Source organism: Chiloscyllium punctatum, chromosome 2, assembly GCF_047496795.1.
Source record: "Chiloscyllium punctatum isolate Juve2018m chromosome 2, sChiPun1.3, whole genome shotgun sequence".
NCBI classification, from domain to species: Eukaryota; Metazoa; Chordata; class Chondrichthyes; order Orectolobiformes; family Hemiscylliidae; genus Chiloscyllium; species Chiloscyllium punctatum.
This window is the reverse complement of record NC_092740.1, coordinates 123,338,504-123,353,713: the sequence shown is the minus strand read 5'-3', so window position 1 is coordinate 123,353,713 and position 15,210 is coordinate 123,338,504. Positions and strand designations below refer to the sequence as shown.

Genomic DNA, 15,210 nt, shown 5'->3' with positions numbered 1-15,210 from the left:
ATCCATAGTTTGCATCTTAAAAAGGATGCTCTGAAAGACCCAGTGCCCAGACATCTACCTGACCATGACTTCAGTTTCTCTCTTAAAGGTGAATGACAGTATCTGATTTAAGGTTTCTTAAGTGGTTTATTTGCATGCAGTGCAATTTGCTAATTTTAAGCCCTTTTACTGCACACATAAATCACTGATTTAATTTTGAGTAAGGGGTTATCCTGACATAGCAGTGGAGTGATAGCTTCCATCTGCCAGGGACTGATGTGCTTATAAAACTGATATGCTACCTCAATGTGTAATGCAGGTGTGTAAATCATCACACAATTCAAACATCACAGTGCAATTCAAACAACAGGACTCATTTTTTAGGCTGGATCCAGAGATCTATAGTTATGCATGCACACATGCACATAATTTTAATAAGAATCACCGCATTAAAGCATAAGTTTAAACCCTCCTTGGTATGTCCTAAAGCCATCCACTGATTCTCTGTTCCGAGTAGGGCACTTAGAAAGTTGAAATGAAAGGTTGAATTACATGTGTGAAAGGGAACAGTTAATCCCCATTTTATGATCTAACTATCTAATCTTTGGGAACTGAGAGAATCGAGGGATATAGGAATAGGGTAGGAAAGTTAAGATGAAGTGAAACATCATCTGTTGAATCAATCAGCCATGATCGGATTGAATAACAGGTCAGACTTGAAGTTCCATCCCCTGCTCCTTTCTCTTCTCACAGAATAATGACAGCACAGAAGGAGGATCTTCAGCCCGCCATGTCTCTACTGGCCCTCTGAATGAATGGGCAATTTACCTCATGCCTTTCTGCATCCCTTGCTGGTAACCATGCGGATTTCTCCTTTTCTTTTAGCTAACATTGTAAATCCCTCGTGAAAGCTTCAATTGAACCTGCCTTCATGCTCACTGGGGTGATGCATTCCAGATTCAGATTTTTCCTTCTTTCACTTTTGCTTCCTTTGCCTTTTACTTTAAATCTGTGCCCACTTGTTTGTTATACCCTCACAATTTCTCCGTGGGCGGCACGGTGGCACAGTGGTTAGCACTGCTGCTTCACAGCGCCTGGAGACCCGGGTTCAATTCCCGCCTCAGGCGACTGACTGTGTGGAGTTTGCACGTTCTCCCCGTGTCTGCGTGGGTTTCCTCCGGGTGCTCTGGTTTCCTCCCACAGTCCAAAGATGTGCAGGCCAGGTGAATTGGCCATGCTAAATTGCCCATAGTGTTAGGTAAGGGGTAAATGTAGATGTAGGGGTATGGGTGGGTTACGCTTCGGCGGGGCGGTGTGGACTTGTTGGGCCGAAGGGCCTGTTTCCACACTGTAAGTAATCTAATCTAATCTAATCTATTCTGTCCAGACCCCTCATGATTTTGAATACCACCATCAAATCCTTTCCCAATGTTCTTTTCTCTCAGGCAAACAGTCTGAACTTCTCCAATCTATCTCAAAAACTGAAGTTCCTCATCCCAGGAACCATTCTCCCTAATTGAATTATGTTCTCTATCTCCAACTTAAAGAGAAGGGTGAGGGGTCCTTGATGGTTATCTGGTGGAGCAGAACAAATGTTGAATCATGCAACTAAATCCTGTAAGGAAAATTTTTATCAAACAGTAAGTTGAAAGTTGTAACAAATTTCCATCTTGTGATTTTTGACACCATGCAGCCATGGCAACAACTACATCACAATTAATATTGTCAATTCTGGAGGTTGCTAAGTTCTAGCATGAAGAAGAATGATAATGAAAATAAATCCTAAAGCATCATTCCTGATTTCATTTCTCTTAACTGACAAGCCAGAAAATGTCTTCGATTTTTTTTGCGATGTATACACACCAGAACTTGGGATAATATTAATCTCTGACCAAAAACCTGACCCCAGAATTGCAAAGGAATTATGTGATGTGTATGGTGTTTTGTCTTCTACTCTGAATTGGTTAGGACATACATGGTCTATTAGGACGTAAATGGTCTTAGTGGTCTATTACTATGAATTCTATGTCATTCCACCCTTGAAAAGTGTTGCAGCACACAACAGTAATTATGTGTCCCTGAAACTTGGAGCTTGTTCATCTGAGTAATGTGGCAGACAAGGTAGTGAGAACATTATGTTGGCAAAACTAGGGACCTGGGTTGTTTTTATACAAACATAGAGTTGATGTAACATTGATTGCAACAACATGCAGGTCATTGAATACACTGTCTGTACTTTGACTTTTAATGTATTGTAAAGATCCTCCTCACCTTTTGCCAACACTTATATTTTAGTAGCCCTGTGCCATAATTCTCCAGCAACAGTATGAATAATTATTTAATGTATTTGAATAAATCTTCAGGCAACACATGGGAGGAGATTATAAAAGGAGCTGCTGTTGCGATATTCATCAAAGAGTCAATTGCTTCAATAAAGGAGAAATGATATCTTTGAAAGTTCCTCAATTGAGGGACCATGGGTAGAATTTAGAAGCTAAGAAGGCAATCATGGTATTGGGGTGTACTATAAACCTCCAAACCATCAGGGAGATCTAGGAGGGCAGATATGATGGCAAATCTCAGAATAGGGTATTAATAAGGGATTTTGGCTTCTCCAATATTAACAGAGATCGACAAAGTATGAAAGGCTTCTTTCTTGTGAAAGGTTTCCTGAATTATGTACTGGAGAAAGTTTTAAGCCAACAGATAGAAAACCCTTCAATAGAGGAGGCAGTGCTGGACTTAATTTTGGAGGAACATCTGGGTTATTGGTAGAAATCTCAGGAAGGAACAACTTGGTGATTGTGATCATAATTCAGTCAGATTTAAATTGGTTATAAAAGATGGCCAATGTTGGACTGGAAATAAAGGTTCTGAAATGGTGGAAGGCCTATTTTAATATGATATGATCTAGCCACAACTCCTGATAAGAAAATCTGCATCAGAGCAGTGGGAGTGATTTAAAAAGGAGATAGTCAGTGTTCAAGGCCAACAATTTTCTGTAGTGGTGAAAGGAGATGCAAGCAAGTCTAGCTTTCTTTCCATTACCCTTGATGTCTTTAAAATAAAAAAAAACTCCTCCTTGAATATATTTAGTGACTCGGCCTCCAAAGCCTTTTGCGATAGAAAATTCTACATATTCACTATACTCTGAGTGAAGAAATGTTTCTTCATCTCTGTTCTAAATGTTCTATCCTGTCTCTGGCACTGGTCTCCTTGTTGATTGGAAACATCCTTCCTCCATCTAGTCTGTACAGCCCTATTACAATTTTATGCATTTCAATCAGATCCCCTCTCATTTTCTAAGCTCCAATCAAACAAATCTCTCCCCATAGGACAGTCCTGCTATCTCCAGTATCAGCCTAGTGAACCTCAGCTGCACTCCTTCAATGGCAAATATCTCTTTTCTTATGGAGGGAAACCAAAACTGCACACAGTACTCCCAGCTGCAATCTTACCAAGGCCTTATACAACATACCTACTTCTGAACTCTAATCCTCTTGCACTAGAGGCCAATATACCACTTGTTTTCCAATTTGCTTGCTGCACCTCCTTGTCTGGGTTCATTAAGTAATATACAAGGACACCCAGATGTCTTCATATGTCCAAACATCCCAATATCTCACCATTTGTATAATACTTTTCCTTTCTGTATTTCTCACACTGAAGTGTATAACTTCACATTTAGCCGAGTTCTTTTGCATCTGCTGTGTATTTGCCCACTCACTCAACTCATCTAAATCATGCTGAAGCCTCCTTGCATCCTCCTCACAACTCAGTTTGATCCATTGTTGTGTCATCAGCAAACATGGAAATCTTCCATTTGGTTCCCTCATCCAGATTATTTATACTTATTGTGAATAGATGGCATTAAAGTGCTGACCTTTTCGGTACCTCTGTACTCACTACTTGCCTCGTGCAAAAAGACTCAATTAATTCTACTCTCTGTTTTCTGTCTGAAAACTAATTCACAGCCCATGCCAGTTATATTATCCTCACCCCAAGTGCTTTAACTTTGTCCACTAACCTTAAATGAGGATCCTGAAGAAAAGTCTTCTAAAACTCAATGTGCACCACATCCCCATGATTCTCCACTATCTTTCCTACTAGTTACAACCTCAAAAACTCTAGGAAATTTGAGAAACACGATTTGCCTTTCCAGTTAGTCTAATGTCAGCTGCCAGTATTAGCACGCTTTAAAATAGGATAAATCACCAGTCCTCAGTGAGATGTATTCTAGGTTGCTGTGGGAGGCAAGGAATGAGATTGCAAGGAACATTAATTTTCAAAACCTCTCTGGACACTGTAGAGATACCAGAGGACTGAACAACAATTAATGCAGAACCATTACCGAAGATGGGTGGTAGGGGTAAACAAGGCAACAGTAGACCAGTAAGTTTGACATCAGAGACATGGAAACTTTGGAAAATATTCCAAGGCGCAGAAATAATAATTACTTGATAATCAGCATGGCTTTATTGGGGAGATCATTTCGTACAAATTTGAACTTTTTTTGAGGAGGTATCTAGGTATGTGGATGAAGATAGTACAGTTGATGTTGTGCACGTGGACTTAAGTAAGGCTTTTGACAAAGTGTTGAATGGGAAACTGGCCATGAAAGGAAGAGCCTGTGGAATCCTCAGCAAATTGTTTCCAAGATGGGCAGAGTGACAGAGGGCAGACAGTTCTGGTTAAAGGTTGTTTTTGTGACTGGAGCCTTTGTCCAGTGATGTACCATAGGTTTTAGTGCTGAGTCCTTTGTTGTTTGTAGGGTACGTTAACTATTTAAACACGTGTATAAGAGGTTTGCTCAGTAGGTCCTCAGATGACACAAAAATTGGTGGTGAGGTAAATAGCAAGGAGTAAATGCTGAGACTACAGGCCAATACAGAAGGGTTGGTCAGATGGACAGAACAGTGGCAAATGTAATTTAATCCCAAAAAGTGTGAATGCTGTGTTTTGGACAAACTTAATAAGCACACAACACCGGATTATAGTCCGACAGGTTTATTTGGAAGCACTAGCTTTCAGAGCGCAGCTGCTTCATCAGGTGGTTGTGGAGTATAAGCCGATACTCTACAACCACCTGATGAAGGAGCAGTGCTCCAAAAGCGAGTGCTTCCAATTAAACCTGTTGGACTATAACCTGGTGTTATGTGATTTTTAACTTTGTCCACCTCAGTCCAACGCCAGCACTTCGAAGTCATGGATGTATTTTGAGAAGCTTAAAAAGGCAAGGGAGTACATAAACTCATAGAGATGTACAGCATGGACACAGACCCTTTGGTCCAAGTCGTCCATGCTGACCAGATTTCCTAAATTAATCTAGTCCTAATGTGATGAATGGTTGGATCATGGACAGTGCTGAGGATCAGCAGGACCTTCGTATGTAAGTACATTGATCCTTGAAGTTAACAGGACAAGGGGATAGAGTGGTTAAGAAGGCATATGTGATACTTGCCTACATTAGTAAATGCATAGAATATAAGAGCTGGGAGGTTATGATGGATCTGCAAAAGACATTGGCTGGGCCATAGCTGGTGTACTCTGTGGAGTTCTGGATACCACACTACAGGAAGGACATGATTACTTTGGTGAGGGTGCAGAGGAGATTCATCAGGATGTTTGGTTGGAGTGATTCAGTAATCAAGAAAAAGAAGATAGGCTGAGGTTGTTTCCTTTGAGCAATGAAGGCTGAGGGGGGACTGAGAGTCATAGAGATGTAAAATACTGGAAAGTGGGACTTGATGCTTGATGATTGGCGCGGACACAATGGACTAAAGGACCTCTTTCCATGTGATAGTGTATTGGACTTTATCTATCCTATCATTACCTTTTTTTTGTTCACTTGCTTCAAAAATCAAAGGACTGCACTAAGAGAAGAACCACTTACATTTGTTTAACATAGTAAGATAATCCAAGAGTTTTTACAGGAAACTGTATGGATTGAATATGGTTAGACTGTTGTAGTGCATTGAAGTGCAGACGGAGCGAACAAAGAAATTTCTCCAATCAGAATAAATCTGTCAGTGGTTAAAGCGCAAAAGGCAGCCTATTGATCTGGACCTTTGTAGTCTTCAATAATGTCTCAGTAAGTCAGTTGCATCGAACAATTAAGTGACTTAGTAGATGGAAAAGGGGAATTACCTTTGCGCCCAGGGTCATGCCCATACACAGGGAGCACATGTAGTATCCACCAGTCCTCCCAATGCCTTTAGAGAGGCACCACAGTGGGGATAGATGCTTTATCCTGCCTTCCGGTTGGATTTTGTTTTAGCCCCCTCCCCCTTTCCCTCACCTTTGATGGTTTACATTGTCCTTAGTGAGTTCTGCATGTAAATTTAATCATTTAGGAAATACAGATTTGCTGGTGGTTGTTAATTGATGAAGAAATATCATACGTGATTTGGTAATTGAAAAATTGTGTAGAAGAGCACTTCTGGATATAAAAGAAAGAAAAGAGCAATTGGAGTTTTTGTGGTTCAATGCAAGTGTCCCTATATCTGATACCAGAGGGCCTGGTTCAAGTCCCACCTACTCTAGAGGTGTGTAATGACCTCTTTGACAGGTTGTTCAGAAAATATCTCGAAAAAGGGGAATAGGAGGGCTGTTGTGCACCAGTAGTGTCCATACCTTTTGACTAGAAAGTCTGGGTTCAAGTTTCCCCTGCTTTGGAGGTATGTCCTGATGTCTCCAAATAGGTTGATTAAAAATTACTTAAAAGGGACTAGGTGTGACTAGTGTGTTGGAAGGAGCTGTTATAACCATGGTTGCCCAACATTTTCACGGTATGACCTCAAAGAGCAATTTCTCATTTTGGCCAAGAACACAGCAATGACGTTGAGGCAGCCAACTTGTTTTAGCGGTGTTGACTGAGAAATGAATACTGGTCAGGATGCCAGATGAATTCCTTTGCTCATCCATTAGCCTCACCGGGCATTTTACATTGTCTTGAGCAGTTCAACTCTTCATTCAAATGATGGCAAGTATAATGTTACGGTATTGCACTGTAGTATTCAGTTTAGATTGTTTTCTCATGCCCAGTTGTGGGGCTTGATCGCATGACCTTCTGACTCGTACTCCACTGGGTCAGGCTATCATCGGAAATGCAGTGCATCGTAACTGATCCTTCATGGTAAGAGTGAATTGGAGCAAGTAGCCCACCAAGAATCTGCACCTCCAAAAGAAGTGGGGTGACAGGTTATGAGCAGACTATTTTGGTGATTGATTTTTATTTATTCCAACAGGTATAGATATACTGATAAATAATGCTAGTGCCATTAATCTAACTGGGACCCTGGAAACGCCAATGAAGAAAGTGGACCTCATGATGAATATCAACTCCAGGGGGACTTATCTAACGTAAGTGTCTAAATAATTATCAACCCTTGGCTGTCTTCTTGCAGTGAGTGATCAGAAGACCTTGGGAAGTGCCACATAATTAGGGAAAAAAGTTGCATATATGGTCGAATTTTTTAAATGAAGATGATAACATTTGACACTTAATTAGCCACTTTAACTCAGGAGCCCCACAGGAACTTTGAATAAAAGTTACCACCGTCTTGGCTTTGGACATTTGTTTCGACAAGTGACCAAAAGTGATGGTCAAGGAGAGATTTTATGCAGTATCCTAAAGAAGAAGGGAGCGGATTGCACACAGCATTATGGCCTAAGTAATTGAAGGCATGGCCTCCAATGATGGAACATAATTGGAGGAGCACCAAGAATCTTGAAAGGTTGTTGGATTACATAATATTAGAATTAGGGAGACGTTAGACCTGGAAAGGCTTTGAAAATAAGGATGAGCTTTGTCAAATATGACGCTTGTTTGAATTATTTTGGGGCAACAATGTAGCTTTGATGCAGAAACTTCATTGAGAAAGGATTTATTTAAGTTAGCACTGAAGAGTTTAAATGAAGTTATGTCATCTTGGAACAAAGGGCAAGGAATTCCTTTATTCTTCTCATGTTCTTGATGATGTTGAGTGGATAAGGTAAAAACAATGACTGCAGATGCTGGAAACCAGATTCTGGATTAGTGGTGCTGGAAGAGCACAGCAGTTCAGGCAGCATCCAAGTAGCTTCGAAATCGACGTTTCGGGCAAAAGCCCTTTATTCCTGATGAAGGGCTTTTGCCCGAAACGTCGATTTCGAAGCTACTTGGATGCTGCCTGAACTGCTGTGCTCTTCCAGCACCACTAATCCAGATGTTGAGTGGATGCTGACCTTTCTTAGGCAGCCAGCTGCTCACCTTCTGTCTCTACTGCCCAAGGGAATGGGTGGCAGGGTTGGCAGTATTTTGGTAGATTAAGGAGGATTAACTAATTTCCACACATTTCTAGACACCAGACTCTTACACTGGTTCATTTGAAAAACAGTCCTGATGCTCACGTTGATGTTTTTCAAACAAATGTCATCATAAAACTGTGTTGCAACAACATCCTGATGGGAGCCGTGCTCAACTTTAACCACATGACATGCTGCGCTACAGTATTCACCTAAATAATTCAAGTTAACCATTAACTGTCCTCGCTTGTTCTGGGTGGAGCATTGTCTTTTTGCTTCTTTTAAACCTGTATAAGATATGTTAATACAAGTCCATCAAATTGAGTGAAAAATCACGGTATTCAGGATGGACTACATATTGTCACTAGTGAGAGTACGTAGTCCATCTGAAAACCAGTGATTTTCACGGAATTAGTGATCCATTTTTGCTTTCACTCTGTGTCCCCCACTTGGTAAGACTTAGGGTCCACGTGTTCCAAACAGCTGGTTCACACGTTTTGAGATTTATGTCTCAGAAACCTTTCTTAATTCTTCCCAAACTTCAGTATTGAATATAATTTTTAGATTAGTTTAGATTCCCTACAGTGTGGAAACAGGCCCTTCAGCCTAACAAGTCCACACCGACCCTCTGAAGAGCTTCCCACCCAAACCCATTCCCCTACATTTACCCCTGACTAATGCACCTAACACGACGGGCAATTTAGCATGGCCAGTTCACCGAACCTGCACATCTTTGGACCCGGAGGAAATCCACGTAGACATCGGAGAGTGTGCACACTCCACATACACAGACACCTGAGGTGGGAATTGAACCTGGGTCCCTGGCGCTCAGAGGCAGCAGTGCTAACCATTGAGCCACCTTGCCGCCCATATTGTCCCCACTAAATGTGAAACACACTTTACAAAGAAACTGTACTTTCCTGGAGCCAAATCTCCTCATTTATACAGCATGTCTTTCAGTGTCAGAACATCTTAAAACAATTTTATAGCCAGTGACGTATTTGTGAAAACTATTTACTGATCTGTTGGAAACACAAGAGCCAATTTGCATACTGCAACCTCCCAAAACCGGCACTGTGATAACAGACAGTTTCTTTTTGTCTGATGTTAATAGAGAGATGCTATTCCTGCTTTTTTTTAAAAAAAACCATGCCACAGAATCTTTTCTATCCATGTGAGTGGGCCAACGAGACCTCTGTATAATGCCTCATCCATCAAGTGGTGCTTGCAGCAGTGCAGCACTCCGTGCCACAGCTCTGAAATGGCAGCTTAGATTTTTGTGTTGAAGTCTCAGAGAGTCATCTTTGAGTCTACAAGGTGAGCATGCTACCAACTGAGCCACAGCTGACTTGGAGTTGTTTGTCTGCTATCATTTTACCTTTTCCGTTTGCAACTTCCATTTGAGTGTGATGCAGATATTTTGGGTGCTGGTTCAGTGTGAGTGACCCTTGGCTTTACAGTTGAGGTGAAACTCACATAAGCATAAATTTAGCATGAGAGGGGAAAGAGCCTTTGTGTGGAGCCACAGAAAATGGGGGAGATACTAAATGAATATTTTGCATCAGTATTTACTGTGGAAAAGGATATGGAAGGTATAGACTATAGGGAAATAGATGGTGACATCTCGCAAAATGTCCAGATTACAGAGGAGGAAGTGCTGGATATCTTGAAAAGGGTAAAGGTAGATAAATCCCCAGGACGTGATCAGGTGTACCTGAGAACTCTGTGGGAAGCTAGAGAAGTGATTGCTGGGCCCTTTGCTGAGATATTTGTATCGTCGTTAGTCACAGGTGAGATGCCGGAAGACTGGAAGTTGGCAAACATGGTGCCACTGTTTAAGAAGGGTGGTAAAGACAAGCCAGGGAACTATAGACCAGTGAGCCTGACCTCGGTGGTGGGCAAGTTGCTGGAGGGAATCCTGAGGGAAAGGATGTACATGTATTTGGAAAGGCAAGGACTGATTAGGGATATTCAACATGGCTTTGAGCATGGGAAATCATGTCTCAGAAAATTGATTGAGTTTTTTGAAGAAGTAACAAAGAGGATTGAGGAGGGCAGAGCAGTAGATGTGATCTATATGGACTTCAGTAAGGCGTTCGACAAGGTTCCCCATGGGAGACTGGTTAGCAAGGTTAGATCTCATGGAATACAGGGAGAACTAGCCATTTGGATATAGAACTGGCTCAAAGGTAGAAGACAGAAGGTGGTGGTGGAGGGTTGTTTTTCAGACTGGAGGCCTGTGACCAGTGGAGTGCCACAAGGATCGGTGCTGGGCCCTCTACTTTTTGTGATTTACATAAATGATTTGGATGCGAGCATAAGAGGTACAGTTAGTAAATTTGCAGATGACACCAAAATTGGAGGTGTTGTGGACAGTGAAGAGGGTTACCTCAGATTACAACAGGATCTGGACCAGATGGGCCAATGGACTGAGAACGGGCAGATGGAGTTTAATTCAGATAAATGCAAGGAGCTGCATTTTGGGAAAGCAAATCTTAGCAGGACTTATACACTTAATGATAAAGTCCTCTGGAGTGTTGCTGAACAAAGAGACCTTGGAGTGCAGTTTCATAGCTCCTTGAAAGTGGAGTCGCAGGTAGATAGGATAGTGAAGAAGGCGTTTGGTATGCTTTCCTTTCTTGGTCAGCGTATTGAGTACAGGAGTTGGGAGATCATGTTGTGGCTATGCAGGACATTGGTTAGGCCACTGTTGGAATATTGCGTGCAATTCTGGTCTCCTTTGTATAGGAAAGATGTTGTGAAACTGGAAAGGGTTCAGAAAAGATTTACAAGGATGTTGCCAGGGTTGGAGGATCTGAGCTACAGGGAGAGGCTGAACAGGCTGGGGCTGTTTTCCCTGGAGCGTCGGTGGCTTGAGGGGTGACCTTATAGAGGTTTACAAAATTATGAGGGTCATAGACAGGATAAATAGACAAAGTCTTTTTCCTGGGGTCGGGGAGTCCAGAACTAGAGGGCATAGGTTTAGGGTGAGAGGGGAAAGATATAAAAGAGTCCTAAGGGGCAACTTTTTCACGCAGAGGGTGGTACGTGTATGGAATGAGCTGCAAGACGATGTGATGGAGGCTGATACAATTACAATTTTTAAAAGACTTTGGATAGGTACATGAATAAGAAGGGTTGAGAGAGTCATGGCCCAAGTCCTGGCAAATGGGACTAGATTAATTTAGGATATCTGGTCGGCATTGATGGATTGGACAAAGGATCTGTTTCTGTGCTGTTTATCTCTATGACTGTATAACAATTAATTCCACATCATCTGGATTAATTGCACAGGGCTGGTGTGGTTTGCCCCATTAAGTCTTTGTGCAGATGAAATCACTGTTCCTTTTATTGTCATTCAAAGTGAGCTGCCAGAGGATGTGGTGGAGGCTGGTACAATTGCAACTTTTAAGAGGCATTTGGATGGGTGTATGAATAGGAAGGGTTTGGAGGGATATGGGCCGGGCGCTGGCAGGTGGGACTAGATTGGATTGGGATATCTGGTCAGCATGGACAGGTTGGACCGAAGGGTTTGTTTCCATGCTGTACATCTCTATGACTATATGACTTCTTGGAGTTCTAATGATCATTGAATGCCATTCTCTTTCCATGCGAAAGGTATCTATGCAGTGAAATACATCAGAATTAGGTGAGCAGGAGTGGAAAGGACTGGAAGGATATGCTGAATGGAGGCCGTGCTTGTGTGCAGCAAGGACCTGATGGGCTGAATGGCGTGTTTCTGTGCTGTAAATTCTATGAAATGTACATTCGTTCCATGGATATCTCCTTGAATTTGCTCAAGCATAGAAACTGAGGAAGACTTTAATAGATGTCACGGTTCTGAACTCATTGGAAATTGGAGATTTAACACACTGGAACTAAAGGTTCACCACCACTTCCACCCCCACCAATGCCACTCACCTGCATACTGCTGACTCGCAACCCCCCATAGATCCCACTGACACCATCCATGCCCCCCAGAACCCTAAGGGGAATACCACCCCTGCTCATGACTCCACCCCCACTCCCCCTACCACCACACTCACTCCAGTTACAGGCTCCGCCCCCACTCCCAGCTCCACACCTACACCAGGTCCTAGCTCCCAGCCCTGCCAAGTTTTCACCATTCCCCTGACCTCCCCATCACTGAGGATGAATGACCAGTCCTCAGCACAGGCCTTACCTTCATCCCCCTCCGCCCACGCATCACTGAATTTAATACATGCCGTGACGTTGAGCACTTCTTCCACCGCCATGCCTCCAAGCTGACTTTTACAATCAGGACTCCAGCCAACCTTCCGAGGACCCCTTCACTTGCCTCCAACACACTCCATCCACCTGGACACCCTGAGCTGGCCTATTACCCGCTCTTGATCTCTTAATTTCTAACTACCCACAAGACATTAACTGCCTCAACCTGTCTACCCCACTCCAACCTCTCACACTCACAACGCGCAGCCCTCCACTCCCTCTGCTCCAATCCCAACCTCACCATCAAACCAGCACATAAAGGGGGTGCAGCGGTAGTCTGGCGCACTGACCTCTACACCGCTGAAGCCAGACGCCAACTTGAAGACACCTCCTCAACCATGACCCCACCCCCCATTACCAAACCAACGTCTTCCAGACCATACACAACCTCATCACCTCAGGAGATCTCCCACCCACAGCTTCCAACCTCATAGTCCGGGAACCCTACAACGCCCGATTCTACCACCTTCCCAAGATCGAAAAGCCTGACCATCCCAGCTGACCCATTGTCTTAGCATCCTCCTGCCCCACCGAACTCATCTCCATCTACCTCGATACTGTCCTATCCCCCCAGTCCAGGAACACCCCACATACGTTCGAGACACCACCCATGCCCTCCAACTCCTCAAAGACTTCCGTTTCCCTGGCCCCCAATGCCTCATCTTCACCATGGACATCCAATCCCTCTACACCTCCATCCACCATGACCAGGGCCTCCAAGCCCTCCGTTTCTTCCTCTTCCGACATCCCCAACAGTACCCTTCCACTGACACTCTCATTCATTTGTCTGAACTGGTCCTCACCCTTAACAATTTCTTCTTCGAATCCTCCCACTTCCTCCAGACCAAAGGGGTAGCCATGGGCACCTGTATGGACCCCAGCTATGCCTGTCTCTTTGTTGGCTATGTAGAACAGTCCATCTTCCGTAATTACACTGGCAACACTCCCCACCTCTTCCTCCGCTACATTGATGACTGCATTGGCGCCACCTCGTGCTCCCGCAAGGAGGTTGAGCAATTCATCAACTTCACCAGCACATTCCACCTCGACCTTAAATTCACCTGGACCATCTCTGACACTTCCCTTCCCTTCCTAGACCTCTCCATCTTCATCAATGATGACCGATTTGACACTGACATTTTTTTTACAAACCCACTGACTCCCACAGCTGCCTGGATTACACCTCTTCCCACCCTACCTCCTGCAAAAATACTATCGCGTATTCCCAATTCCTCCGCCTCCGCCGTATCTGCTCCCAGGAGGACCATTTCCACCACAGAACACACCAGATGGCCTCCTCCTTTAAAGACCGCAATTTCCCTTCCCACATAGTTGAAGATGCCCTCCAACGCATCCCATCCACATCCCACACATCCGCCCTCAGACCCCACCCCTCCAACCGTAACAAGGACAGAACGCCCCTGGTGCTCACCTTCCACCCTACCAATCTTCGCCTAAACCAAAACATCCGCCGACATTTCTGCCACCTCCAAACAGACCCCACCACCAGGGATATATTTCCCTCCCCACCCCTTTCCACCTTCCGCAAAGACCGTTCCCTCCGTGACTACCTGGTCAGGTCCACTCCCTCCAACAACCCACCCACTCCCCCATCCTAGCACCTTCCCCTGCCACCGCCAGAATTGCAAAACCTGCGCCCACACCTCCCCCCTCATCTCCATCCAAGGCCCCAAAGGAGCCCTCCACATCCATCAGAGTTTCATCTGCACATCCACCAATGTCATTTATTATATCCGTTGCTCCCGATGCAGTCTACATTGGGTAGACTGGACACCTCCTCGCAGAGCGCTTCAGAGAACCTCTCCAGGGCACCCACACCAATCAACCCCACCGCCCCGTGGCCCAACATTTCAACTCCCCCTCCAACTCTGCCAAGGACATGCAAGTCCTGGGCCTCTTCCACCTCTGCTCCCTCACCACCCGACACCTGGAGAAAGAACGCCTTATCTTCTGCCTTGGAACACTTCAACCCCAGGGCATCAATGTGGACTTCACCAGTTTTCTCATTTCCCCTCCCCCCACCTTATCCCAGTTCCAATCTTCCAGCTCAGCACCATCCTCATGACATGTCCTACCTGCCTATCTTCCTGCCCACCCACCTACCCCCCTCTCTGACCTATCACCTCCAACCCCAAGCTTTGCTACCTTCTCCCCAACCCCACTCCACTCCGCAGGCTCCCTGCCTTCAGTCCTGATGAAGGGCTTTCACCCGAAACGTCGATTTTCCTGCTCCTTGGATGCTACCTGACCTGCTGTGCTTTTCCAGCACCACTCTAATCTAGACTCTGATTTCCAGCATCTGCAGTCCTCACTTTTGCCTAAAGATTTGCTGTCAAAGTACTATTTATTAACAGGCTGTGTAGCCAAAACCCAGATGATTTTTGATCACTGCAGTCTATCAAATAGACGGGAAGAAACTGAATTCCCAGTAAAGGCCACAGGACAGAGGTCATGTGGTTCAATGGGTCGCATCCCTGCCTCTGTGCCAGAAATTTTGGATTTGTTTCCCACTATAAGACTTGATGGCCAAAGAAGGTGAGTTCATTTTGTAGCTAAGCAGATCAATTGCCAACCACACATTGCTTCCCACTCTGGGTGGCATGGTAGCTCATTGGTTAGCACTGCTGCCTCACAGCACCAGGAACCCAGGTTCAATTCCAACCTTGGGCGACT

General features: G+C 44.2%; 1 protein-coding gene across 1 annotated transcript in view; it reads left to right on the top strand.

Moving 5' to 3' along the window:
• hsdl2 (hydroxysteroid dehydrogenase like 2) overlaps window positions 1-15,210 on the top strand; it is a 135,265-nt gene that overhangs the window by 54,598 nt on the left and 65,457 nt on the right. The window contains exon 4 of the mRNA XM_072588091.1: window positions 7,227-7,341. Coding sequence (XP_072444192.1) covers window positions 7,227-7,341 — 115 coding nt within the window. The remainder of the gene's footprint in view (window positions 1-7,226; window positions 7,342-15,210) is intronic.